The following is a 25,448-nucleotide window of genomic DNA, read 5'->3' on the forward strand; positions in this document are numbered from 1 at the left end:
AGGAGCATTTAGGTTACAGTTTGGGTCTGTTTCTGTTTAATCACATTTCTGTTTTATCTGTTACCTACTAGTAAAAGAAATGGAAGTTTTCAAAATATCACAATACGTGCTAATGTATTACAATACTTCTAAATATCAAAGGGAATTTAGAAACATTAAAACAATTTACAGTGTAGCCTTACACTGAGGTTATGGATGATGGGGAGATGGCAACATCATTCAAACATAAGAAGGGAATCAAAGGGCTGAATCTGATGATTAGGTAAAGAGAGTGAAGGCTAGTGGATGCTCCAAAAGTTGGAATGGGTGTTGAGCTTGTGTGTTAAAATAGCTGCTGTAGGGGAAAGAAGGCTAAACAAACCTGATCCGAACAAGTGATGGAAGTCAGAATGAGTCAATCTACAGCTTCTCTTGCTTAGTGACACTAGTGTAGGACAAACACATTTGTTGTCTGTAATGGATCTCCTGAACTGGGGCCAAGACCTCTTGATGACGTCTATATTGACTGAGTTATTAAAACACAATAGCTGTTCTTGGAGAGTGTCTTTGTAGCAAGGACTGTCTGCTTAATAGGAGGCACATTACTATGGACTTTGGCTTTCCATTTACTGATTTCACAGTATCTATTTTAATTGCAAGGTTCCTTCTGATTTTCAATCCTGCTATTTCTTTTTGTGTTGCTGATGGCTGCAGTCTTCTTGCAAGTCATTAATTGGAATACATTTGTTAGCTTTAAAAGGAACCATCACTTGAGTTGTTCCTCTCACAGTGCTGATGCCCTAAATGATGCATAAGGTACCTACTCGTGAGTGCTCTTAATTGGTGGCTGTTACTCGATACGCTTGTCACGCTGTGCATGTTTGTGCTATTTAAACGAGCATCTGTTGATTCATCGGCACCAAAACGCTGCGCACATCCCCGCATAGACGGCTGCTCAGTGCTCTTCGAGAGGGCTGCGAGGTTTGTGCGGGCACTCCCTAAACTTGTGCGACGGCGGGGCCGGGTCCCCGCGGAGATGGGGTGGGGTGGGGTGTCCGCGGGACAGGCGGAGGCTGCGATGCGGGGTCCGGCGGGGCGGGGAGCGGCGGAGACGGTGTCCCTCGGTCCGTGCGGGTCCCCGCAGCGGTGGCTCAGCGCGGCTGGTGCCTGTCGGGGGCCTCCGGCCGCCGGGGAAGGCAGAGAATCCTCCGCCGCAGACCCCGCGGACGGCGGAGCCCAGCGCCGTGCGGAGTCTGGCACCGCTCCCCGCGAGTCCCGGCGGAGGGGGCGGAGGTTTCTGGCCTTCAGAATTACAGGAAAAAGCGTTACTTAGCCCGGGCTGAGCTGGGCAACTTCCTATTTTGTACGCCCTTTCGCGGTCGCGGGGAGGCAGAGGCCCCTGCTAAACCAGATGTCCATTCTGCAGCCAAGGTAAGTGGATGTTTTCAGCAGAGGTCTCTCTGCTCGTTTTTGTTAACACGAAGTGTTGGAGAGTGTGAAACTCTTCTCTGGACTGTTGCTTAGTTCTCTACCAGTGGTGATGTGTGCTTGCGTTCCTGTCTCTCCAGCTGTTCAACCCAGACTTGGGGCAGGGCGTGCTTTTGCATCTATCCAGGCCAAGAACTGGCCAACTCAGTTTCTTTCTTTCAAGTCCGTGAGACGGTCAGAATTGAAATTCCCCATTTAGCTCATTGCATTCACCTCATTTTGGAAAGAATGTGATACATATGCTTGGCAGTTGTTTTCTTTGTGTGTCTAATGGTGAAGAGTCAGTTCTCAAAATGTTTGCAACATATGCAACCACAAAGGCAGTAAAATCTCTTTCCTAACTGCTCTCTGCTTAAATTGTTTCTATTAACTCAAATTTTCTTGAAGTAATGTATCAGATTTTAATGCACTGGCCCCATGTTTCTTCAATGCTTGCAGTTTCTGCCTCCTGATAAATATTTTCATGTTGTGTTTCTGTTTGTGTCCATCATGAGTATTATCCTCACATACTCATGCTCAAAGTGGAAAAGTGTCGCTTAGCTTCTCTCCTGTAATGGGCTGTGTGATTTGTCTTTTGGAGGTGGAGGGTCTGGAGCACAAATCTGATGAGGAGCATCTGAGGGAGCTGAAGGTCTTTAGCCTGGAGAAAAGGAGGCTTGGGGGGGACCTTATCCCTCTCTACAAGTACCTGAAACGAGATTGTAGCCAGCTGGGGATTGGTCTCTTCTCTCAGTTAACAAGTAATAGGACAAGAAGAAATTGCCTCAGATTATACCAGGGGAGGTGTTGTCAAGCATTGAAACAGGCTGCCCTTGGGGAGTGGTGGAGCCACTGTCTCTGGAGGTATTTAAAAGATGTATACATGTAAAATGATTCTATGATTGTCTAAAGTAGTTGAAATCCAACTTTTAGACTCTACCTGTGAATTAAAACACTGATTGGGTAAGAGAATGTTTTCATACTTGAAGGAAGATTCAAGTGTTGGGTAGAAGAACAGAATGGTCAGTTCAGATTTTTCTGTCAGATAGAGGCTTATCAGTGACAAAACAGGTCTCAAAAGGGATAAAAACAGGGAGAAAGAAGTTTTAGATTTATATCATAGAAGTTGCAGTATTGAACATTAAAGATCTTGATTTTTCTATAATAATTGTGTAAACCTGGTGAATTTTTGCATTATTTGGTGCTTATAGGGAACATTTTCTATTAAAAAATGCCATACTAGGGGAGATGTCAAAATGTAACTGTGTTCAGTAGGTCCTCTGGAGCCTGATTTCACACTACCATGCTGTGCTTTGGCTGGCAGTTTTGACTGGGGTACAAAAGTATTGCTAGTAAAGTTTATAGCATAAATAGTAAACAAGAGAAAAGCAAGATATAGAAATTTCGTGAGTTGGTCTGAAGTAGCAGGGTAATGTGATGATTGTCTTATGCAGGTCAACACCAAGATAAACATATTTGAGATCAAGGAATACAGAGGATGCTCAACAGGTCAAAAAAAGTCCTGGAAAGTAGTAATGTAAAGACCATTTTAGATAACTGTGTCTGTCCTCTGTTAGGGAAAAGAAAAGGGCTGATGTTCTGCTTCAATGTACAATAAATAGGAATAGCAAGTATGTGCCTCGTAGTGATTCTGTGTTCCTTTAAGAATGTACATGAAGTGTTTAAATACAGCGGTGGTAAGGAATATGTGAAGGTTAGCTGTTCATGTTATACATTCACTGAATTAATGCAGTAGAGATTGTAGCTCACCTCTGTAAGTTCTTCTCTGACTATTCAGATAGTGTGCCCACACTTGAGGAAGGATATGAAATACTTGAGAACCTCCAAAAGAGAATGTTAAAAAATAATCAAAGGAAGTGGAAACCAATGATGTGTAAGGGTAAGCTTCAGGGTCATGGTCATCTCTTTTTGAGTGATAAGAAAGTATAAAAGTGAAGTTTTGTGCTCCTTTGGTTCCCTTTCCTTCATGTGTCTGTGGGAGCACAGAATTACCTGCACTGTCCTTTGTGTTCTTCTAACACTTACAGCACTGCAGGAGGACAGGGATTATAATTATATCCTTCATTTTGGGGCTGTAACTGATTCCCTGAACAGTCCAGGAAAGTTTTTATTTTCTTTCTTGCAAAACACATTTAGTTAATGTTATTTAAGTAGATGAGTGCTTTATTCCAGAACATGTAGTTCCAGTCTTAAGTTAAGAGGCAAGACTGGTGAAGGTGAAATAACGCTCTGGAGCTGTACAGAAAATCTCGCTTCTGATTTTTTTTTTTTGGATCCTCCTCCCCTGCCCATCCATTTTGCTCACCTAGTTGCTTTCCACAGCAGAGCCAGCTTGTTCTCCACCAACATGAAGGAGCATGAGGGCAACCATCCTGTCTAATAATATCTTACTAACTGAAAATGACTGATGCAAAATCATCTCTCAAAGTAGACTCCTGTAGCCCAAATGCGCTTCATAGTAACTCATGCACTGAGCCTGAGAAGAGGACTTCAAGACCAGACCTGTACATGAAGCCTGTGTAAACCATAACTTGTCTGTTTTTATTTTCTTGGTAAAAAAAGAACAGGGAATGACAATGCTGCTATGAAAGCTACATTCTTCTATATCACCGACATTTATTTCTAATGATAGTGATGGCCTGGCCTTTCTTTCAGTGAGCATTATCAAGTCAGATACAATCATGTAGATAAAATAAATGACCCATATGTAAAGATAAAGAAAATAAATCTAGTTTTGTATGTTTGCAGCTTTAAACTTTCTCCCTAAAAATTAGGTTTTTCTTATAAGGTGCAATATATTCATTACTAAAGAAATATCTATTTTGCAGCTTTTTTTTGTCTAGCTGAGCATTTTATACCTAAAGATATATTTAGAGGCTTATTTGTTATGGTTGTTCAGAGAATATTGGATTATATCCTGTTTACTAGATATGGATTAGTTATTTTTCTGTATTAGTACCAAGCTGCATGTAGTTAATTATATTTAAATTTTAATATATCAACATTTTATATTAAAATGTGTTAATATTCAATATCCTGTTATATATTGTTTTATAAGAAAACAAAGGGTTTATCAAAACATGTTTTGCATCTGAAACTCTAGGGTATACTAAGCAAAACACCTATTATCAGCAGTTATTAGCAGAACTGACCTTTCCTGGTCACTATGTCCTTCAGAATTTTAGAACAAAAGTATCTTATCCTTTTATGCTTATTTTTTCTATTTAGAGACTGAAAGAGGAAAATAGCTTTCCTGCTTTTTTAGTTTCCAGTTGATTTGCAGCTTTTATTAGCAAGTTGTTGAACTTGATTTTTTTTGTCGTTTTTGTTTTTAGAACACATTTCTCTGGTCAAAAGTTAGCATGGGATTTCAAGGGCCTCTGCTTCATGTAGCTCCTGCAGACCTATCTGTAAGCTTAGAAGTTTTCTCAATAAATATATACTGTTTGAATTTATTTCATTTATTGTTTGAATTAATTTCATTTAAGTGATATTAATAGATTATGATACCATTGTGCTTTCAGATAGGCCGCCATAATTTCAAATTTAATAGGTTTATTTTCCAAAATAAAATGCACCTAACATCTGTTTCAATAAAGTTCTATTTCAGTGTTAATATTATAAATCATATTCATCCTGTTCTGAAGTTCAGCTGACTATTTTTAGCTCAGTTAAGGAATGTGGATTATGAAACAGCATGCTCAGGATCTTTCACTATAGTGTCATTTTCCCCAGTGGTTGGTCTTGTCAGTGCATGATTTGTAGGGATTAGAGAGTTGGTAAACTCCTCAAATTTACTGCTTCCTCCAGTATGTTTCTGTGTCATTCTCTGACCTGTGTAGAAAAACCTCCGTTTTCTGAGGCTCACTGGTACTCACTTTTGGTGTAATCCTAACCAAATCTTGAAGATGATGCACCTTGTTGTCAAGAAAGAAGTTCATATTTGGATCATTTTGCCTGAAATGTTCTCTTTCCCTATGGGATTTGTGTAAATGCTGATGAATTTGACAAGAAGTAATGGGTACAAACTGGAAGAGGGGAAGTTTAGAAAAAGAAATTTTTTGCTGTGCAGGTGCTGAGACAGTGGAACAGGTTGCCCAGGGAGGTTGTGGATGCTCCAGTCATTGCAATGTTCAAAACCAGGTTGGATAAAGCCTTGAGCAGTGTTGTCTAGTGGGAGGAGTCCCTGCCCATGGCAGAGAAGTCTGGGATTGGATGATCTTTAAGGTCCATTCCAACCCCTTAACGCTCTATGCTTCCGTGACATACTGCCTTTCCATTTATTGATGTGGCATGTTCTTTATTCCTGGTGTAACATCTACACTGCATGCAGAATTGTGCATGTAGTTAAAAACAATTGGATCTGTATGGAAAAAGATTTCCTGTCCTGAAATGGAGGAGAAGAGTGATAAGAAATGGTCTTATATACAGTATGGCAAAAAGTTACTTTGGATAATTTTTCCCTCTGGTTTCTTTAAATTTTTAAACCATAGCACTTTCGAACACTGAAATTCCAAAATGAAAATGGAAAATCTGAAGTGTAAAGAAAATATTGTTTCATCAACTATGTTACACAAGTTTTGTTTATTTAATGTGACCTGTATTGAGATTGCATCTGCCTGCAAGAAATCTGGGTTTGGTGAATCAGTTCTTGAATCATTTGAAGAAGATGGTTCTGTTCATGCCATTTGTTTAGTTATCTGCATTTACCTTACATTGGTGTCTTTAAGTGAAACACTTCTTAATTTATAATGTGACTTTCACTCAGACATGTTTTTTCATCACTTTTACCTGTGCAACAGTAAACAGCCAAAGAGCTCTTTAGTCACGCATCAGTATCATGACAAGCAGATGAGCCTTGAGCAGCATTGTATGGCGGATAGTAACTAGCAGGCGGCATGTCAAATAAACAGCTGCTAATTGGTACTAGAGAAAGTGGAAGCAGGAGGACTGAACCAAATTAACAGCTCACAGCTAGGAAAAAATGTTATGGAGGTCTCTCTCCCCAGTCTTCTCCTCTATTTCACCAGCTGACTGTCTAACCGTGTAAGCAAGTTGCTTACATTTGCTAATATAGCACAAATTCTTTTTTTTTCTTAGTTTTCTGCTATTTTGGCATGTGGAAGTGACTAACTGTGCGGGAAGTAGGGCACTAGAGGAGCAGTAGAAGAAGGGGGAAAAAGTAGCTGTTGTTACAGGGTGAGGAGCCACTGAGTGTGGTTGGGATCTTTGTTTAATCTTTCTGGTGAGCGTGTGAAATCAGAATTTTTCAAAGGCTTCTAAATTGGCATCACAGCCAGATTTGTTCTTTTAGTGCTCTGTTTCACAGCACTGTCCTTGGCACAAGGATAATTCAAAAATGTTTTCATGATTTCCCAATGCTTCTGAGTTCCAATTCCTTGCTAAAATAGCGTGGGATTTCTGGAGCTTATTAAAGGAATATGATAAGGAAATGTTGTCTTTATTCTTGAAAACAGCTGAACTATTTTGGCTGAAATGCAGCCTCTTCTATTTCGTGTACCCTTGAAAACAGCAAACCAGAATGTGCAGAATATAAGCAGAAATTTTATTATGGGGAATAAACAAGAAGAGTTAGGTGTGTACCACATGCCGGCAGGGCTGTGATCTTCGGACATCGTGGAGATGTAGCGAGATGGTTCCTATGGCTGGAGCATTGGAATGGAAGGATGTAGGCTCTTTAGGAAGGACAGGCAGGGGAGATGAGGAGGCAGTGTTGCCCTATATGTCAGTGATCAGCTGGAGAGCATGAAGCTTCTCCTGGGGATGGATGAGCCAAACAAGAGCTTACGGGTCAGGATTTAAGAGTGGGCAGGGACAGGGGACATTATACTGAGAGTCTGCTACAGGGCACTTGACCAGGAAGACCATGTGGATGAGGCCCTCTACAGACAGATAGGAACAGCCTCGTGTTCACATGTCCTGGTCCTCATGGGGAACTTCAACCACCCCATCTGCTGGAGGAACAACACAGTAGGGCACCCAAGTGACAGAGAAGCCAATGAGGAGAGATGCTGTGCTGTACCTTGTTCTCACCAACAAGGAGGGACTGGTAGAAAGGTGAAGCTCAAGGGCAGTCTTGGCTGCCATGGCTGTGAAATGCTCAAGTTCAAAATCCTTAAGGCAGCCAGGACAATAGGCTCGTTATTCTGGACTTAAGGACAGCAGAATTTGGCTTCTTCAGGAATCTGCTTGGTAAAGTACCGTGGGATAAAGCCATGGAGGGAAGAGGGGCCTAAGAGAGCTGGATGATAATCAAAGATAATTTTCTTCAAGCTCGGGAGCAATGCATCCCAGCAAAGAGGAAGTCAGGCAGAAACACTGTGAGGCCTGCTTGGATTAATAAGGAGCTCCTAGACAAACACAAACACAAAAAGGAAGTCTACAGAGGGTAGAAGCAGGGACAGGTGGCCTGGGTGGAATACAGTGAGCCGCCAGGAATCAGGTGAGGTAAGCTAAAGCCCTATAGAATTAAATCTGGCCAGGGGCATCAAGGGCAATAAGAAAAGCTTCTGTAGTATGCTGATGTGGAATACTTGGAACAATTGCTAAAGGTTCTTTTCTTTATTGGCATCGATAGTGTAACCTGTCTTTACTGCTTTAAGAATAAGAACATACACCGTAGGCAATTGAAGTAGTAATAGATTCTCTTTATGTACTGGATTTGTTTCCTGTTGGAACACATCTTGCTACTGCTGGTTTTTTGGAGTGTGTCACTGGGCAAACTCTTCCCTTGTTTTTCTTTTTATCCCATGTCTCCTTTTAATGTTTTTTTCTCCTGTTTCACGCTGTCATAGCCTCAAAGATTATAAAATGCTTTCCAAGATTTTTATCTTAGGAGAACTGCATGGAATTTCTTCCATTGTGCAGGAAAGTAACACTCAGATAAAACAATAATTAATTTGAATACAAGTGAGAAATGCTAAATAGCATTATTAACTCTTACACAAATACTAACAAAGTATTACAGGGACATCTTTACTTGAAGTATATTATTATTATTTTTTTTTTTTTTTATGACAGCATTTCGTGCCTGTAGTTACTGAGAAGGAAATGTTCAGCTCTTTGATTTGGATGTTTGTCCTGCTCTGCAGCTCTGTAGCAGGTATGTTTCTTGATTATTAGCACCTGTCTTGCCATAAGAAAATTTTCCAAAAGGCAATGTCCTCCAAATGAAATTTTGAAGAGTTCTGAAAACAGAAAAGTGTATTTTAAAAGTAGGTTGACTAAGTAGTGTACAGTAGATGATAAACAAAGTCTCGTTTCTGTAAGTTTTTGAATAGGAGTTTATTATATGGTAAAAGCAAGCAGCCAGGTGGGTGACAGAAATGGGGACAAATTTCCCAAATCTGCACCCCTACTACAGTGTACATTTGGCATTTCTCTTAGCTACTTCATACATATTAATTATATCATATGCATATACATTTTACAGTTTTTTGCTAAGCATTTAATATATGGGTTTTCTTACAGCTAAAGCTAAATGGTTATCTCTACAACCAGTCATAATTCATGCATTCTTGGACGAACAGGCGCCTAAAAGATTTGAAGTTCTACCATATTTTATTTTTAGGATAGTAGGGAGGTTTTAGGGCCCCTTGACCTTGTAAGGGTCTGTTTTATTTCTTTATGGGGGTGTAATTAAGTTTTACAATCAGTTTGTTTTATTTTGATGTAATCACCCATTTGTTTCACGAATCACAATTATTTATTTATCACAATTATATATAGAAAAATTAATTTATGGCAGTCTTGATGTCCTCTTCTGTACAGATTTATTTATTAAACTTATTAATGATTTAATAATTACAAATTTATGAAATTTGGCTTCAAGAAATAAGTAACAGAAAAAGAAAACAACACAAAAGAGGTAGCTCTTTGCAGGACTGTAATGGGTGATTTTTGCACTGTTTGATAGCTTCGGTGTTGAATTCATTCATTCAGCCCACTTAAGTGTTTTTCTTTTACATGTATTTTAATTACAATTCCTACACTCTATCTGGAAATATAAATTCTAAGAGGTGTACAGGTACTAATGAGATATTGAAATATATTGCAGTTTGGTTGTGAATTTTAACCTTATTGGTTTGATATGTTTTCTGATATTGTAATTAGTAATGATAACATGTAAATGGTATGCATATATTTTACATATAGGAATGTTTTATAAAATCAAATTTTTCTTCCGTTAGAACTAGAGGCATCTGAGTTGAAATGTCCCAATTATTTCAGTGAAGTTTTAGAAATCTCACTCCAATGTAACACCTATTCTAATACAGTAATTCATATGAACTGAGTTTTCAAACAGCAGTGTCTGATTTGAGTGACTAACTGAGCATTTTATTTGAATTCTTTTTGACAAAAAAAAAATTATTTTTAGACAACAAAATAACTTACAATTTTTTCCACTGGTATTTTAAGATTAATTAGGCTGTGTGATGTCTTTGATTCTATTTTTAGATGAAAACTCTATCAGAGATGCTGACATTTTTCCTTCATCTGCTGAAATTAAAAGAGGATCCTCCCTGAAACGATTTTGTATTCTTGGAAAACACCACATGCCTCACAGAAATGCAAGCCACATCATCTGGAAATTGAATGATGAATTGATTGCTCCAGAGAATTATAACATTGTGAATGAGACTGTATCTAGTATAACCATCCCTAATTTCACCTACAGCACAGCTTATCTGAAATGTTTCATGAAGTACTTGGACAAGGAACAGCTTCTGGTTCACAAAGAAGTTAAATCTGGCTGTAAGTAGAAATACAGAAAAATTGATTTTAACATTTTTACTCTAGTAATTTTGCTTTTAAAAGAGCTACTTTTGGTTTTTTATCTTGTGGCATTGTAAAACACCTGTATTCAAGTATCTCATTTTTTTCCCCCCTGAAATAAAGTATGAATGTATGGGCATTCCTTACTAACACTGATCTAAAACCTCTCTGATACCAGCTTTTAGCCAGTTGAAATTTTCTGTTGAGTTCCAACGGTGCTGGGTGTATCCCTCTGTTATATCTTTTGTCTAACTTAGCCATATTTGGCTTTCTCCAGAGAGGACTTCCTCTCTAGTCCTCTCTTCCAAAGAAATTTTAGTTATAAATCTCTTATGGAGAAGGTTGAAGTATGTATATGAATTCTCTAGCTTATTGAACAGATTAAGTCCGGATTATACAAATGTATGCCTGGAGGTGCCATTCTAATAAAGAAGCAATAAATGCAGAAAGATGTGTAGAATAAAATCCAGCAGAAAGTATTGCTTGTCTGGAAAGATCATTGTGCAATAAACTTGTCAATAACAGGAAGTTCTTTTGAATGTTCTATTAGATGGGACAGAAAAGTACTATTTTGAAAAGAGGGCTTTTTAATCCAACTTATTTCAATGGGCACGGTTTTCCTCCATTCCACTCCAATTTTTTCTGACCAGTGAAGTAACCTAGCTGTAACAAAGAAATCTTTGAGGGTGTTACGTTTTTGTGGATGACTTCAGACTACAGAGATTGTAGAAGATTGTTTCCTTTATGCTGTCTTGCATAAAGAGATAAAGAGAGTCCAGAATTAGTGATCTCTTCAAGGTCACCTAGATCTGTTTCCCAGGAATTTGTCTGCTGCACTCTGTATGTGATTAGATGTTCTCTGAGGGAATCAAGAGGAGTTTTGTCTTTCAAAGAATGCCTCTTTTTTTGGAACATTTGTACTATTTCTTTGTTTTTCTCTTACTGTCTGGACTGCCATTGAGCTACAGGTGTGTTGCAGGTGGGAGGTGGGGTATGTGTGTACTTAGAGGTTCAGGACCGTGTATTTAGTGGTTTGATACAAGCTTGTTAATCGGTTACTGCCTTTAGGCCACCTAGTAAAATATTTTCAAGAAGTAGCTGGAGAAAATATCTCTGTCTCCCCAGGGAAAGACAGACTGGTTTTGATTTTGATCTTATGAAGAGTTTTGAGGGCAGTAAGGAATAATAAAATGAAGTGCTATGCGATACACTGGGTGAAGTTTGCCATAATCTGCTTTTTGACCAACAAAATCATCTGTACATTAAAATTACTTATTTGCACTGGGTTGTTTTTTTTTAAACCTTTGTCATTGCAGTTCCTCCAGACACTCCAGGAAATATTTCCTGCATTTATTACTTTGATGATAACCTTACCTGTACCTGGAATTCAGGAAGAAAAACAAGTATTGCAAGAAACTATACTCTTTACCGAAAACTGTAAGTATAGGAGGTGTTGAGAGCTGGGTTGCTGGAGTGTGATAACCAGCCTGCTTTCCCTCTCATCCTGACTTCTGTTTAAAGACAACCTGGAAACATCATGGAATTCAGAAACATCGTGGCATTAATGTAAATTAAATTAATTAATTCAGGGTTAGTAATTGTTGAAAAAAGTTACAACGACCTTTTTACTGTGCTATATAAAGAAATTGAGCATGCTCAACCCAATATTCAGTAGAGAAATGTTTATGTCAGAAGTGATATGCACTTGTTCCCTTGAAGTAGTGTTACTAATTAGGTTGAAATTGTAGGGTAGGAAAACCTCTTTAGTTTTATCTCCATTGTAGTTTGACATTTTAGGCTTCTACCTTTACTATGTGGAACTTTCTTACTTCTTCTGGTGCTTATATAACTTAGCTGAGTTAGTGAAATCAGAAGCTATTGAAAGTATGTTTCCTCTACAAGCACAAATTCTTCATTAACCATACAGTGAATTGGACTGCAGAACTATTTCCAGTCAAATCTAACCATTAATTTTAATCCAGATAACTCCCCAGCTGAGTTTAACATATGACTACAAAAGCATTGGTACAAGAGGTGGAGAGCCATGGGTGGAAACCAACAGCTCTGCATGATAGAGAAGGTTGGACTGCTGCTTTTTGCAGCAGCACAGGCTTACACTAGCTTAAAATGTTGATGAAATACCAGCCTCAAAAAGCATTTTGAGTTACAAAATTATCTGCTTGCTTACTGCATCGTGTGGAACATTTAGCACAAGCCCCTCATCTGAGTTTTCATTAGCTGAAGAATTTCTCTGTGGGTCAGTAAAATGAAACATATTTTGTTAGTTTTGCATTCTACACTATTTATTATGAAAGTAAATGCTGTAAAGACAATGTATTGTCAGTATGTTCTTTCTGTCAAATTTCTGTTGCCTTGGGATAGTTTGGCAGTGGTGGATTTTGGCTTTTTTCTATATTTAAAAAATGAATAAAAGCTTGTTATTACATAGTTCCATGTGGCATGTGTTACTAGCTCAATCAACCTAACTGTATTTTTAAAGGAAGACCTGTATGGAGTTATATGATTTCACTTCTCTTTGAGATTTTAATAAAAAAAATAATCATAGCATGTGGATTTCCTATTAAGGCCTTTTTACTCTTTGCTCTGCTCCTGGAAAATGGTTTTACTAATTGCTGTTAAAACTGAGTCTGTGCAGACTATTTATATGCATTTGCATAAGCAGTGCAATTAGGAAAGAGTATTCATTGCACAAACAAATCATCTAAAGATGTTCACTGGTAGAAAAGTCTTGCAACCTCAAAAATCTGTAAATAATAACCCAACAGTGAGTTTGAATTACTCTAAGAAAAATCTCTAACTCCTATAATTTTTCTCTTATATTTTTTAGGGCAACTAATCCAAATACTATATTCAGCTCCTGCCTGAGTAAAACAGAGTCATGTTCATTTCGATATCCAGATACTCCGTATAGTGATGCTTCTTGTTTTCAGGTGAAAGCTGAAAATGTTTTGGGTGAAGCCTTATCGAAGTGTGTTCCTATAGCTATGGGAAAAATAGGTAATTAAAGAAGAGTTAAATAAAGATTTAATTGATGGTCTTTCTGTATAAAATTCTTCAAAGTGGTGTGTTACAGCAGTAATTTTCATAAGTTTCTTGATTTTACAGAGAGCTGATGAAAAATGACAGGGTGCTGTATTCATACTATGAAACACCTAACTGCAGCAATATTTTTTTAAGATAATGTCTGATGTATCCATTATAAATTACTAAGTTTTAATTAGTGACAAGTAAAGGCAATATACTAAAGCTTTTTGTTGAACTAAGTGGCACTTGGACTGTACTTTTCTATTTCTGAGTGGTACTAAATGTACTGCAACACTCAGCTGTAATTTCTCCAGGGCCGCCTATCATTTACTCTGCTATTCTACTTTCTGGTTAGGCATGTTAAAAACCACCTGTTCTGTGTGCAGTAATAATAATTGCACACAGGAGCAAAAATAAATATTTTGTCTACCTCTTCTCCCTCTGTCCTGTGCTCTGTTTTCCTCTGTTCACTTTGGTGTAGATAATCAATAATCCTTATTGCTGCAACACTCATCAACTTTCCAGTCATATGCTCCTTTATTCCTGTGTTCCAACCCACTGTGGCTACTCATTACTCTTCACATTCTCTGTGCCAGCCATCTCTTTCCTCATTGCTAATCCATTCTTTCCCCACTTTGTCCTTCACACTTCTCTCCCCCTCAAATCCTTTTCAGCTGAATTCTTCCTTCCTCTGCAGTTCAGACTTGTCTTTCGCATCTCAGCTCTACTTTATTTTCCCTGCCCTTATCTCTGGGTAGTATTTTTCAGTGCTGATATAGATGAAAGAAATCTGCACATGTGTTTGAGAGCAGGTTTGTGAGCAAAATCATAGAAAAGCTTGGCTGGCCAGGGACACCTTCTGCTAGACCAGGTAGTTCAAAGTCCCATTTAATTAAATCAGTTATATGTGCAATTTCTCTTACAGACAACTTCCCAAACGTAGAGTTATGTCTGAGAAACAGACCATCACATGAATACTCTGATAGGACATGTGTTATTGGGATACTGATTAAACTTCTTGGAACACACATAGCCAGAGAAATTCTAAACTTTTGTAGAGGCATTTTCCCCTCTTAATGTTTTTTTTCTTCATTCTAGAGAAATTTGGCCCTCCTGAAATACTTTCAGTTAAAACAATCAGCGGTATAAAGCAGTTACTTACAGTAACCTGGAAAATGCCTAAGAAGATTGTCCCTTCAAAAGATTTAACTTGCCAGGTTCAATACAGAAACTTGTATTCAAACTCTACAGTAAGTTACATCATTTTTCTTCTGAATGCTAGTCTCTTTGTGACTAATAGTGACTAATGTTATAAAAGTTTAAATAGGAAAAAGGCAACAATTAGTTTGAACTAATGTTTAAAAACTTGTTATCTTAATGGAATATAATAAGGTATTCATGGTTTTAAGAACATTGTTTTGTTATCTAGGATTAATTGTTCTCTTTCTTTTGCTCCTTTTCTGTTTTGTACATACCATACTCTCAGTATATTTCTTTGAAAGGCTAAGGGATGATCCTGGGCCAAGGGATTACAAAGGCAGTCAATCAAAATATTGTATTTTCCCCTTGCATTCTGGTGTGGAAAACATCACTTACTCCCAAACAAAGTAGTTGAATCTGATTAAGAGGGATTAATGTTACATTAATTTTAAAGTGAACTAAAATATGAATTTTACAGGATGGAAAATAAGGGAAGTTATTTTTCTGTTTGTCTTTCTGACAGTTAAGTGGAAATGCAGGTGCCAAATGATCTATTCCTATACTTCTCAATATGGAAGGGATTCTGTTTGTAGTTTTATTGTTTCCTCTCTCAAATTCAAGAATGGTACAGGTTCCTTGGCTTACTTTTCTGAGTTCATTGAACTTAGCTGTCTGCCTTGATCTTACTGTTTCATTCATTATATATGTAATTTTGTGAGAGAAGAATTCATCAAGGTAGTCTTCAGAGCTTTCAAGAAGTTCCTAATACTGAAGATGTTTCTAATTAGCATTCTTTTCACATTTTCATGGCAAGCATCTCTGCTGTAGATATGACATACTGATTTTTGGATTCAAGATATAATATTTGGGATGATTGGATGGGCAGAATAGCTCAAATCCACTTGGGATATTAGAAATGGAACTAAGAGTTATTAAAAAGACCTGTTCAAGATATTTATCCTTTGGAGTCAGGGCACTGGTGTCCTTGTGATGCTTGCTTGCTGTGGGGTCCTTCCCCAGTGTTGAAAACATTCACATTTTTGTAAAGTTACAGCTTTATTGTGCATCGTGTCTGTTTTTCAGCACCTACATTAGAAATCACCTTTCTGCTTTTCCAGCATTGAATACAGCCTACATCCATTTGCTTCCTCACATCTTACCTGCATTTTTCCACAGATAATCTAGAGAAAGAACAGTAACTATCCATGATCAGTAAAGACACAGAAGGTGCTTTTCTGTCAGCACATATATGCAAAAAAAAAAAATCCCAAACAAAGAAACAAAAAGAATATTTGAGCCTTTTAAGCTGTCCTACCAGAAAAACAGTCTAAACAGTTTGATGTGAACTGTTTTTACTGAGTGAAAACAGGTTACCTGTTTTTCTATCTGGATATACCGAGTTTCTACTAAGTTTCTGATTATGATGAAATATTGTTAACAGCCTTTTGGCAAGTAACTAAAAGCTAGTCTGTGGTGTCTCCAGTTCTATGTCAGGTTCTACAGGAGGCTGATAATAGTTTTGAAGCCCTTTTTGCTGTAGGTTCAATAAGGAGTCTGTCATATAGAGTGCTTCGTAGGTCCCTGAATTCATTCTCATAGAAGCAGTTTCCTTTTTTGACAATGAGTTTCTCGGGATCAGAATGGACTAAAAATTTCAGTTTCATTAGACAGTGCATTTCCCATTATGGTGTTTATAGGAGTGGGTGTCTGCATTTTGTATTGTTATAGTTTGATCCACTTTTTATTGGAAGGTTCAGGTGGTAGAAGACAAGAATTTCTTCACAGTTTTTTAGTCCTACTGAGAATCTATGTGACTTTACTACTTCAGTTCAGCTCCCAAGAGGGAATCTTCCTTATTCAAAAACTTGCTTTTGCTGACATTGTTAGAATTTAGCTAGCTTGAACATTTATTTTGGTGTCTTTCTGTTTCAGTAATCTGAAATTTAAGAGGGGAAGAGTTGTTAATTATTAAGTAATTTTTGCAATTTGGAATACATTAATGTTGGTATAGTGATTATATCAGTCCTTCTGTTCACAAACACTTATCTTTCTACAGTTCCTGTTGTTTTTTTCTGCTTCTGTTGTCAGTCCACTTGAGTTGGTGCATCAACTCCAGTTCCTGGTCTTCATATCTATTTTATTTGTTTTGGAAGAGTAATCTAACTTCTGACTTCCATCAGTGAGAAGTGAGTGGAGCTCCTTTTAAGACAGAGAAATTACTCACCTTGTCATTACTTTTCCAAAATATACTGCATCAGTGATTTCTCATGCTCTTGTCTTCCTTCACCACTTGAAGGCTCCATCTTCTTTTTCTTTTCCTCTTGGTATCAAACTTTTTTGTATTTCATTTGTCTTCTCATTTTAATCCTTTGCTGATAATCTTTGGAACGGCTCACAACCACACTATTGTATGGCTAAGAGCTAGAAGACCTTGTAACTCAGAAAAGAAAAACAAGAAAGATAAGAAGTACCCAGCTGGCTCACAAAATGCTTCCCCCAGCATGCCATTGTGGGATATTATTGTGATAATAGCTTTGCAATAACCAGCTGCTTCCCATCAGTGGGAACTGCATTCATCCAGCCCCTCCTGTGCCAGCACAGCTGCTCTAGAATCATGTGTGAGCTGTACACAATTCAAGCCACAGGACAGCCAGTACAGATCTAGTTTTGGCTCAAGTTTTTCAGACCCTGAGGTTTTATCAGAAGAATGAAGAGGCTACACAGAAAAATGAAATACAGTCTTGAGTCTCAAAGGGGTGAGGTGGGAAACATTAAAACTCCATCTTTTGTGTTATTTTTGTTTCATTTTTTTCTTAATAAGTCAAATATCTGCACACAATTTTCTATCAAATAATTTTGTTCATGTACCTACTTTCAGAAATCTGTCACTGTCCCACTGAATTCTGCAGAGAAAACAGGATCATGTAATCTCACAGGTCTGTGGGACTCCACAGAATATTCTGTTGCTGTTCGGTGTATCAGTAATGAATCAATATTTTGGAGTGATTGGAGTGGAGAGAAAAATGGAAGCACGAAAGAGAAAGGTGGGCTGACTACCTGTAAAAGTTTTCTTTAGTTATACCTTGAGGCATTAGGATTTAATAAACTGTGTTTTCAGTTTATTGTCTATTGCATTTAGAATTCTGTTGCTTAAACAGAACATGCGTATTTTGTTTAAAGATAGAAGAGGAAAACTAAAACACAAGAGCAAGTAGTGGAGGAGATTTGAAAAGTGATTCAAAGAATATAGGGCTAAGGAAGAAAATGGGTGAGTAGACAGTGAAGAGAGGGAAAATTAGCAGTGCAGATGGAGATTGAACATTGCAAAATAGGATAGTAGCAAAAATGTAGTATAGCAAGTATGTTCAATAAAATTAATCATAAGTAGAGACACTAAATTTCCAGTTATAAAACAAGACTACAAAATCTCCTCTAGGAGACCCTGATACTTAACTATAAAAGAAAGCAGAAGGACACTTATGGAAAGAGAGAAGCTGTACCTACTAGGGGAAAAAAGGCACAGCATTACACAAGAGAAAACTTATTTTTATTAACTTTCTTTCAGGTTGTATGTTTGAAACCTTTTGTTTGTTTTACCATATTAGACTATCTTTTTAATATAGCAAAGATATTCAAGTTATTTTTTGTACTTATATAGCTCCTTCAGAAAAAGTGGATTTGTGGAGAGTAATTGAGTCTTCACACTCACCTGGAAGTAGATCTGTACATCTTATGTGGAAGGTATACACTGTTTTTTATACTCTTTATGTGAATTGATAATCATATTGGTATCCTGTAACTGATGTTGTGTTTAAGTATTTTAGTGCTGTAGGACATATAGCTGCCAGGGGCATTTGCTGTCATCAGAAAAAACCTCACTGAACTAAAGCAGAATTAAAAAGGCTTTTGTTTACTAAATGGTAGATGAATAGAGTTTTGTAATGTCTTTGGAAAGGAAGCATTAAATTGTGTTCAAATCACTGGAGAATCTGATTGAAAGTCTTTACAACTACTTTTAAATAATATGGCTTATCAAAGCTATGTTAAATTCACTTCAGTCTTCTAGTAAAGTGTCCAAAGACTTTTTGCGTTTCTTATCTCAGGACTTTTGAACCTTTCCTTCAAGGAAATTGTTATGGCTCTTTGTCCTGAAAATGGGACTGAAGAAAGTACCTTGCTTTTCTAAATATAGTGTAATCATTTTGTAATTTGATCTGGACTCTTCAATGCAACATGTATTTTTGGTTATGCAAATAACACTGTGAAACATTTACTACTGCTTATTTTTTTTAATAGCCATTAAATAGCTTTCCACCTTCTGGGAGAATTCTAGGCTACCAAATACAGTATTTTCCAGAAAACAAGACTGCACTTAAAATGATAAACAACTCTACTGACAAGAAAATCACTTTACTTTTAAATGAAGAGGCACATATAGTATCTGTTACTGCCTATAACTCTGCTGGAAATTCTCCTGAAGCTATTTTGAGGATTCCATCCACAGACGAAAAAAGTAAGATTTCTCAATGCCATATTTTTCTCATTAACAAAAAAAGTATCTTCATGACATCTGTTTAAGTTTTACTATAGTGGAAGCAAAATTGTTTTAAGGACTTCTATCATACATCTTTATCTATATCCATACCTATATCTATATCTATATCTTGTTGTTGTGTTTTGCTGTCATGCATCTGTTATAAATGATTATTGTTAGGGATTTTATTTTGAGATACAGTTGTTAAGATATGAATACTTTCTGATGTTTATTTCTATATTATTTCCATTGTATTATTTTCTGAGGGTTTTTTGGTCTGGTTTGTGGTTTTTTTCTAACCTTATACCTCCCAAATAAATTTATAGAGTGCTACCCAATTCTGTCACATCCCTTTGCTAGATCATAGAATTGGTTACCGCAGGACAATATTGCAGAGCATTAAACAGCATCATTCAAAGATGCCTTGAATAGAAGTCTCTAAGATGTGTCAGTGGAAACAGAGAGAGAAGCCTTTATTCTCGTTTCGTGTGCATTCCCGAAGTACCTCATCCCACCCGCTGCCAGGGTCAGGAAGTTGGTCTGCTCTAGCACAACAGCTGAGCTCTTTGGCTCTTATGTTTAATTCTGATACCTCTGTGAGCCTTGTATTCCAACATCCTGCTGCCTATCATAATCTAGAAGAGAGTCTACATTTGAAACACTTGAATAATTTCTGTATCAGTTGTTCATGAAATAAGTGCAAGTGTCCCCCTGAAACTGCTCAAATTCCAGTTCTGATTAAAAAACTGGATGTGTAGATGTGCTGTCATCTTGCCCTGGAGGTTTCTGACTACCTCTCTACCCACTTCTGTATCCCACCATAAATGTTTTTCTGATTTTTCCATGCTGTGACATGCTTTCCCCTCCCCACCCCTAGAGGCATCTATTTTTTCCTCTGCTTCATCAGGTCTTTTTTGCCTCTGCTTTGCCAGGTGGTGTTTTCAGTCAGACTTTTATTACGTCTGTTCTGTAGGCTGATGGTGCACTTTTGCTTCACTGTCACTCGTGACCTTGCTGACTTACATTTTACTGTTCTTCTATTGCCTTTGTCTTCTCAATCAAAACTTGCTTATCTGCACAAACTGCAAAATTTGTAGTAAATTGGTTTGCAAAATTTTACAAACTGTAAAATTCAGATTCTAAAAGAGAGACTTGTCTTTGGATTCTGTATGTATTTTTTAAGTTTTTATGAAAATAGAATTGTTGATATTATCTGTTAAATTTTTAGCTGCTCAGATTATTGAAACAGCGACGGCCTCTCCATCAAATGAAGAAGTGGTTGTGGAATGGGTAACCTCTAAACCAGAAGCAACAGAATATGTAGTTGAGTGGTTTGAGGACTTGGAGATGGATCCTTTTAGTAGATTGTGGCAATATGTGTCGAATTCTACAAACTGGAAAACTAACAAAAGTACGTTTATTTATCGGCTACAACTATAATAATGTACAGATACGTATGTATTTATAGGTAGACCAGAAAGAACAAACAAGGATGAACTCATCCAGCTTTCCTGAGACCATTTTAAACATAGCAGTGTTATTACATGCTTTATTGAAATCTCTGCAAGTAATTTGATAGCAATTTTAACTCTTTCAAATTTTCATGCAACATGAAAGGTGGTGTTTGCTCCCATGTAAGATTAGGCTTCAGATTTTGTGTTTAAGCACTTCTGTGGCTTCATCTCATGCCAGTAGGGAGGCAGATGTACACTATTTTAGCAGAGAAATCTACAACAAAAAAAATTAATTTAAATATGGGAAAAGATCATGATAGTTCATGTGTTTTAGAAGAGAGCAAGAAACCTGAAAGAGGATTTGAGTGAGAATTCTACTTTGAAATAAGCAAGTGGAGTGATTGATCAATCTGGCGTGTTAGATGTTACATAACCACATTTGTATTATGATCTAAGGCATTTTTAAGAGTTTTCAGTGACCTTATGAAACACTGACAAATAGAGGAGGATCTTAGTTTATTTCCTAGAGGCTGATGTTTTAAAAACAGATAATCTCTGTAACTGCTAATGTTTTGACTATGCCTATGTAGTTTCAATGAAAAACCAAAAAGCGTACAGAGCTCAAGAGATGCGTGCAAAAGGCAAAGTTGTTGTGAATGTTGATGTCAATGTGAATATCCCATGTCCATTACCATTAGCTAATATAATGCATGTAATTTTCCTTATATATTTGGATTTGGGCGGTGACTACTGCTCTGGAGAGCCTGTTACAGTTCTCAACCACCTTCAGGGTGAAAAACCTTCTCCTAATATCCCTGACACAACTTCATGCTGTTCCCTCAGGTTCTCAGTATTAAGAGCTGGGGTTCCACTGTACCTTTTAAACTATTTGATGCATGAGACAAAACTGTCTTCTGCAGAGCAGTAAACATAAAGAGATGTGAAATTAAAAGTGTTACTGTAAGTGCAGTTTTTTTACTCGTTATTTGAAAATAGAAACTTCCTCCAAAACCATAAACTCTTTCGAGATGAGTAAGTGGGTTCATATGGAGAAGTCATATAAGTCTGAAGTCTAATGACCCATTCAAAGTATTTCTAGTGAAAAATGAGTCAGAAACCACGTGCTCTTATGAATACTACTAGCAAAAAAGTGTGTTAAGGGCAGTAATGAGCATCAAGGTAATAAATACATGCTGTGCTTGCTAAAGAGTTGAAGGAAGTAATCTGTAACACTATATTTAGAACTTGTTTGGGATTTAGTCTATTTTCATTGTATTAATCTCACACAGAGAATTGTACGTAAATATTCCTTTTTTTCCTTTACAGAAAACTTTAAACCATTTGTATGCTATAACATCTCAGTGTATCCTCTTTATGAAAATAAAGTAGCAGCTCCATATACCGTACAAACTTATGTTCAAGAAAAAAGTATGTATTTTAAACTAATAATGTGAAAGATATGTTGTAGTCTGTCTGTCAGGATGTATTGTCTTTGATTGATTTAGTACTATCATTATTTGAAAGAGAGATGGAGATAGTGGAAAAATCCCAAGGTTTCAGACCTCCTGATTTCTGTTTTGTTCAGCGACAAAATTGTTCAGTAAGAAAACATGCATCTTGTGATACTGGGGTATTACTGCTTCAATCCACTAATTTTTTGTAAAGTTTACATACCTTACACAAAGCACTTGGAAAGTGTATAGCTACAAGCATGAAAGGATTTTTTTAAACTAGTTATCTCTTCAGTGTTACAGTTCATTAAGATATATGCTTGATTTTAGTGCTTGACTGCATTTGTAAGTCCTAATATATGATGAAATTCTACTCACAGAATAAAATGAATGGTTTGACAAGCTTGCTTTTTGTTAAATTTTTTAATGTAACAAAATATTTGCAGTCCTGCACATAAAAAGTAGTAAGAAGCTGTGACATTTGTAGTTAGAGAGAAACCGTAGATGAAATAGTGTTGAGGGGAGGGAAGAGGAGGAATGTTTCTTTATTTGTAGAAGTTTAATGTGAATTTAGTGATTTATACACGCAGCTGTAAGAATGTAGTTTACTGGTAATTTTAAGATTTCATGTGAAAATGTTGATTTGTGTGTGTGCACATATAGGACAGTGCTCTACTAAACAGCATTAATTACTGGGAAGAGGTAGTGGAATATTTTATGTTTGAGTAATACTTACTAGCACAATTAGAGCTGTGTGTCCAATGCTTTCCTGTTTTTATAGGTAGCTATGACAGCACTCAAAGTTGTCAGAGAATGGGAAGCAAGTTATTTGTTTTAAAGCTGAAATGCAGGGAACTCTTCCTGAGAAGTTATGAGCAATGCATGTGAGGTCGTATTGTGTAAGTAGGAAGGCTTTGTCTAATGTAATGTGCAAGATTGGGTGTGCTGGAGACACCAGTTAAATCTCAGCTCAGCTCGTCCTGCACACACAGTGACCTTGCATCTGAGTTCCCCCATGAGTATGTAGCGTTGCTTTACCTCTTGATCTGTCTCTGATCTTGTGAGGAAAGGCAGTAGCACTTAGAACTATGCTAACACCAGAATAAATGAGGGAAAGTTTTATCAGAAGAAATCCCGTTATAAAGAGAGTGAGAAAAGTTAAGGACTACGTCAGAGCACTGAGATTACATATTTTCTTGTGCATTTGTTGCTCCTAATTTTACTGGTATGTATAAAGTAACACAGATGGATAACACTGTGGAATATTGACTTTTAGTACTTTTTCTATTTTCTGATGCTTCTGTGTAGAACCATCAGAAGGACCTGTGGCTGACACAGGCATTCCAGGAAAAAATGAAGTTACAATAAAATGGAATGAGATTTCAAAGGATAAAAGAAATGGATTTATCACTAACTATACAATATTTTATAAACCTGAAGATGGAAAAGAATTGAGTAAGTATACACTAAACAGTGATGTTTTCAACAGAATTATGACAATGTGCTGTCTGCAGATAGTTATTGTCATAGTTACTAGCAAGCTTTGTTATTGTGTATATTGTGTATACACTATATTGTATTGTTATTGTGTATATACTATATTGTATATAGTAATGTAAATATGTCTGAAAATACTGGTTCTAAAATGTGACTTATGTACAGATTAAAAAAATGTTTAGTTTCAATGGAAATGATGTGGTATTCTAGTGAATAGTCCCTACTTTAGTACTTTAATGCAATACATGTGTCCTTTTTCTCAGTTCCTTTTTTCTGAACTTATTTTGTACAGCACTGCTTACTCTCAGTTTGCTAGTAGTGTTGTACTACCCATGGTAATACAGTCTTGACTGTTGACTACGTTGTCCTTCTGCTTCTCAGATGTAAATCTGAGGGATCTCTAGGTGATAAACTTAGTGTATGGCAACACTATTATTCCTCTTCCCTTTCCAGACCAGGATGAAAACTCACATATGAGGAACATTTTGCAGATTGTTTGCTATTAACAGTTAAAAAAACCCTAAAGATATTTGCCAGATTATGCCAAAGTAATGAGTATTACTTGTCCGATACTTGCTGTTTTACCGTTTTACGTATGTAGTAGTGTCCCTCCCTTTTTTGTCTGTCTTCCATCATGACACACCTTTGAACTCAATCGAAAAATTAATGACAGGAGTAAAGGAGCTAAAATATATTGGAGAGTCATAGGTCTTTTGCAAGTTCATGGATCATGAGGGTTCAGTGGGTTTATAAATTCCATTCACATCTTTGAAAGGACATGCCTTCAGCTTCTGGAACCCTTCAGCTTCTGGAACAGTGTGGTGGAAATTTTCTGTTAAAAATGTTTTTACAGTCAATTTTATATTAAAAGCAAATTAGGAAATAACAGTTGAGAAGCTAAATTAAGCTGCCAAGAATTAGTTTTTTTGGACATAGTTTTTAGATCAGTTTCTTCAGATGCTTGATTTTCTGTGCTTGGTATTGCTTTTCTGGTCTGGAGGCTGATAGCATAATTTTGAGCATATTCCTAATCTCTACCTCAGGAACAGTATCCATACAATCTGACAGTGCAATGCTATCTGTTCAGAGCTTCTTTAGTTTAAATCTCAGCAGAATCTTTTATGAAAAGGGTTTTGGTAGCCTAAATTTCTCTTCCTGTACAATTTATGAAAAATGCTGTTGGAACATTCAGTGCTTTAGAAATGTTTTTTTCCCTGCTATTTTATGAGACATCACTGTTAACAGGCACCTAACACAATCTCTTTTGAAAAGTTCTCAAACTTTCAAATCTTGTGGTGTCTTCTGTTTCTTCTGGATATCCAGTTTACAACTAGGGCATGAGTATTCTTGATAATTTTTAAATTGAAAGAGAAAGCTAATTATTTCTTTCAGATTCAGTCCTGTACATGCTATTTTTCTACCACGTTGGTTTCTGAGTAATTAATGCTGACTGCTTTGTGTGGCGTCATCCTTGTGAGATGCAGCCTCATGTTACAGAGCAATACGTGTCCATATTACTTCTAATGTAAAGCAGGCTGTGTCCATTTTAAGGGTTCAGATTAATTTCTTTAGAAAATTAGTTCTAAATATGAACTCAGGGGAGTTAAATTTAAATGACAGAAACATACCGTACTGAAACATACTGTACTGATGTTTTGAGGCTTCTCTGATGTCACATCTTCTTGATGAGAATGGAACATGGGGTTTGTGCCAATGTAACTTCACTGGTGGCCTTTAACTCTAGAACTTTACTTTTCCCTCTTTGATTTAAGAGAAACTCAGTTTATTTTAACTCTGGGCGTATTGCAGCATAACTGTTTCCTGAGTGTTACTTGACTGAACTGAATAATGACATGAGGTGACTTAGACTTTATGCACCACAAAATCTTTTAGCGACTCTAATTTCATAGTAGGAAGATGCTTTTGGTACTGTTAGTAGACATAGGATGGTAGAATATATGCCCTGCTTAAAAAAAATTTAAAGGTGAAGCACATCATACTAAT

The 25,448-nt window shown here is 36.9% G+C and overlaps 1 protein-coding gene across 4 annotated transcripts in view; it reads left to right on the plus strand.

Annotated features, from left to right (window-relative positions):
* The window catches only part of LOC113943257 (interleukin-6 receptor subunit beta-like), a 65,799-nt gene that overhangs the window by 34,377 nt on the left and 5,974 nt on the right, over nt 1–25,448 (plus strand). For all 4 annotated transcript variants that reach the window (XM_027634792.1, XM_027634793.1, XM_027634791.1 and 1 more), the window contains 11 exons: nt 8,509–8,590; nt 9,946–10,242; nt 11,580–11,700; nt 13,112–13,281; nt 14,407–14,558; nt 17,387–17,552; nt 18,167–18,249; nt 18,805–19,021; nt 20,271–20,453; nt 21,823–21,924; nt 23,256–23,402. In XM_027634792.1, the coding sequence (XP_027490593.1) occupies nt 8,509–8,590; nt 9,946–10,242; nt 11,580–11,700; nt 13,112–13,281; nt 14,407–14,558; nt 17,387–17,552; nt 18,167–18,249; nt 18,805–19,021; nt 20,271–20,453; nt 21,823–21,924; nt 23,256–23,402 (1,720 nt within the window). The remainder of the gene's footprint in view (nt 1–8,508; nt 8,591–9,945; nt 10,243–11,579; nt 11,701–13,111; nt 13,282–14,406; nt 14,559–17,386; nt 17,553–18,166; nt 18,250–18,804; nt 19,022–20,270; nt 20,454–21,822; nt 21,925–23,255; nt 23,403–25,448) is intronic.

Source organism: Corapipo altera, unplaced genomic scaffold, assembly GCF_003945725.1.
Source record: "Corapipo altera isolate COAL_440 unplaced genomic scaffold, ASM394572v1 61411, whole genome shotgun sequence".
Classification (NCBI taxonomy): domain Eukaryota; kingdom Metazoa; phylum Chordata; class Aves; order Passeriformes; family Pipridae; genus Corapipo; species Corapipo altera.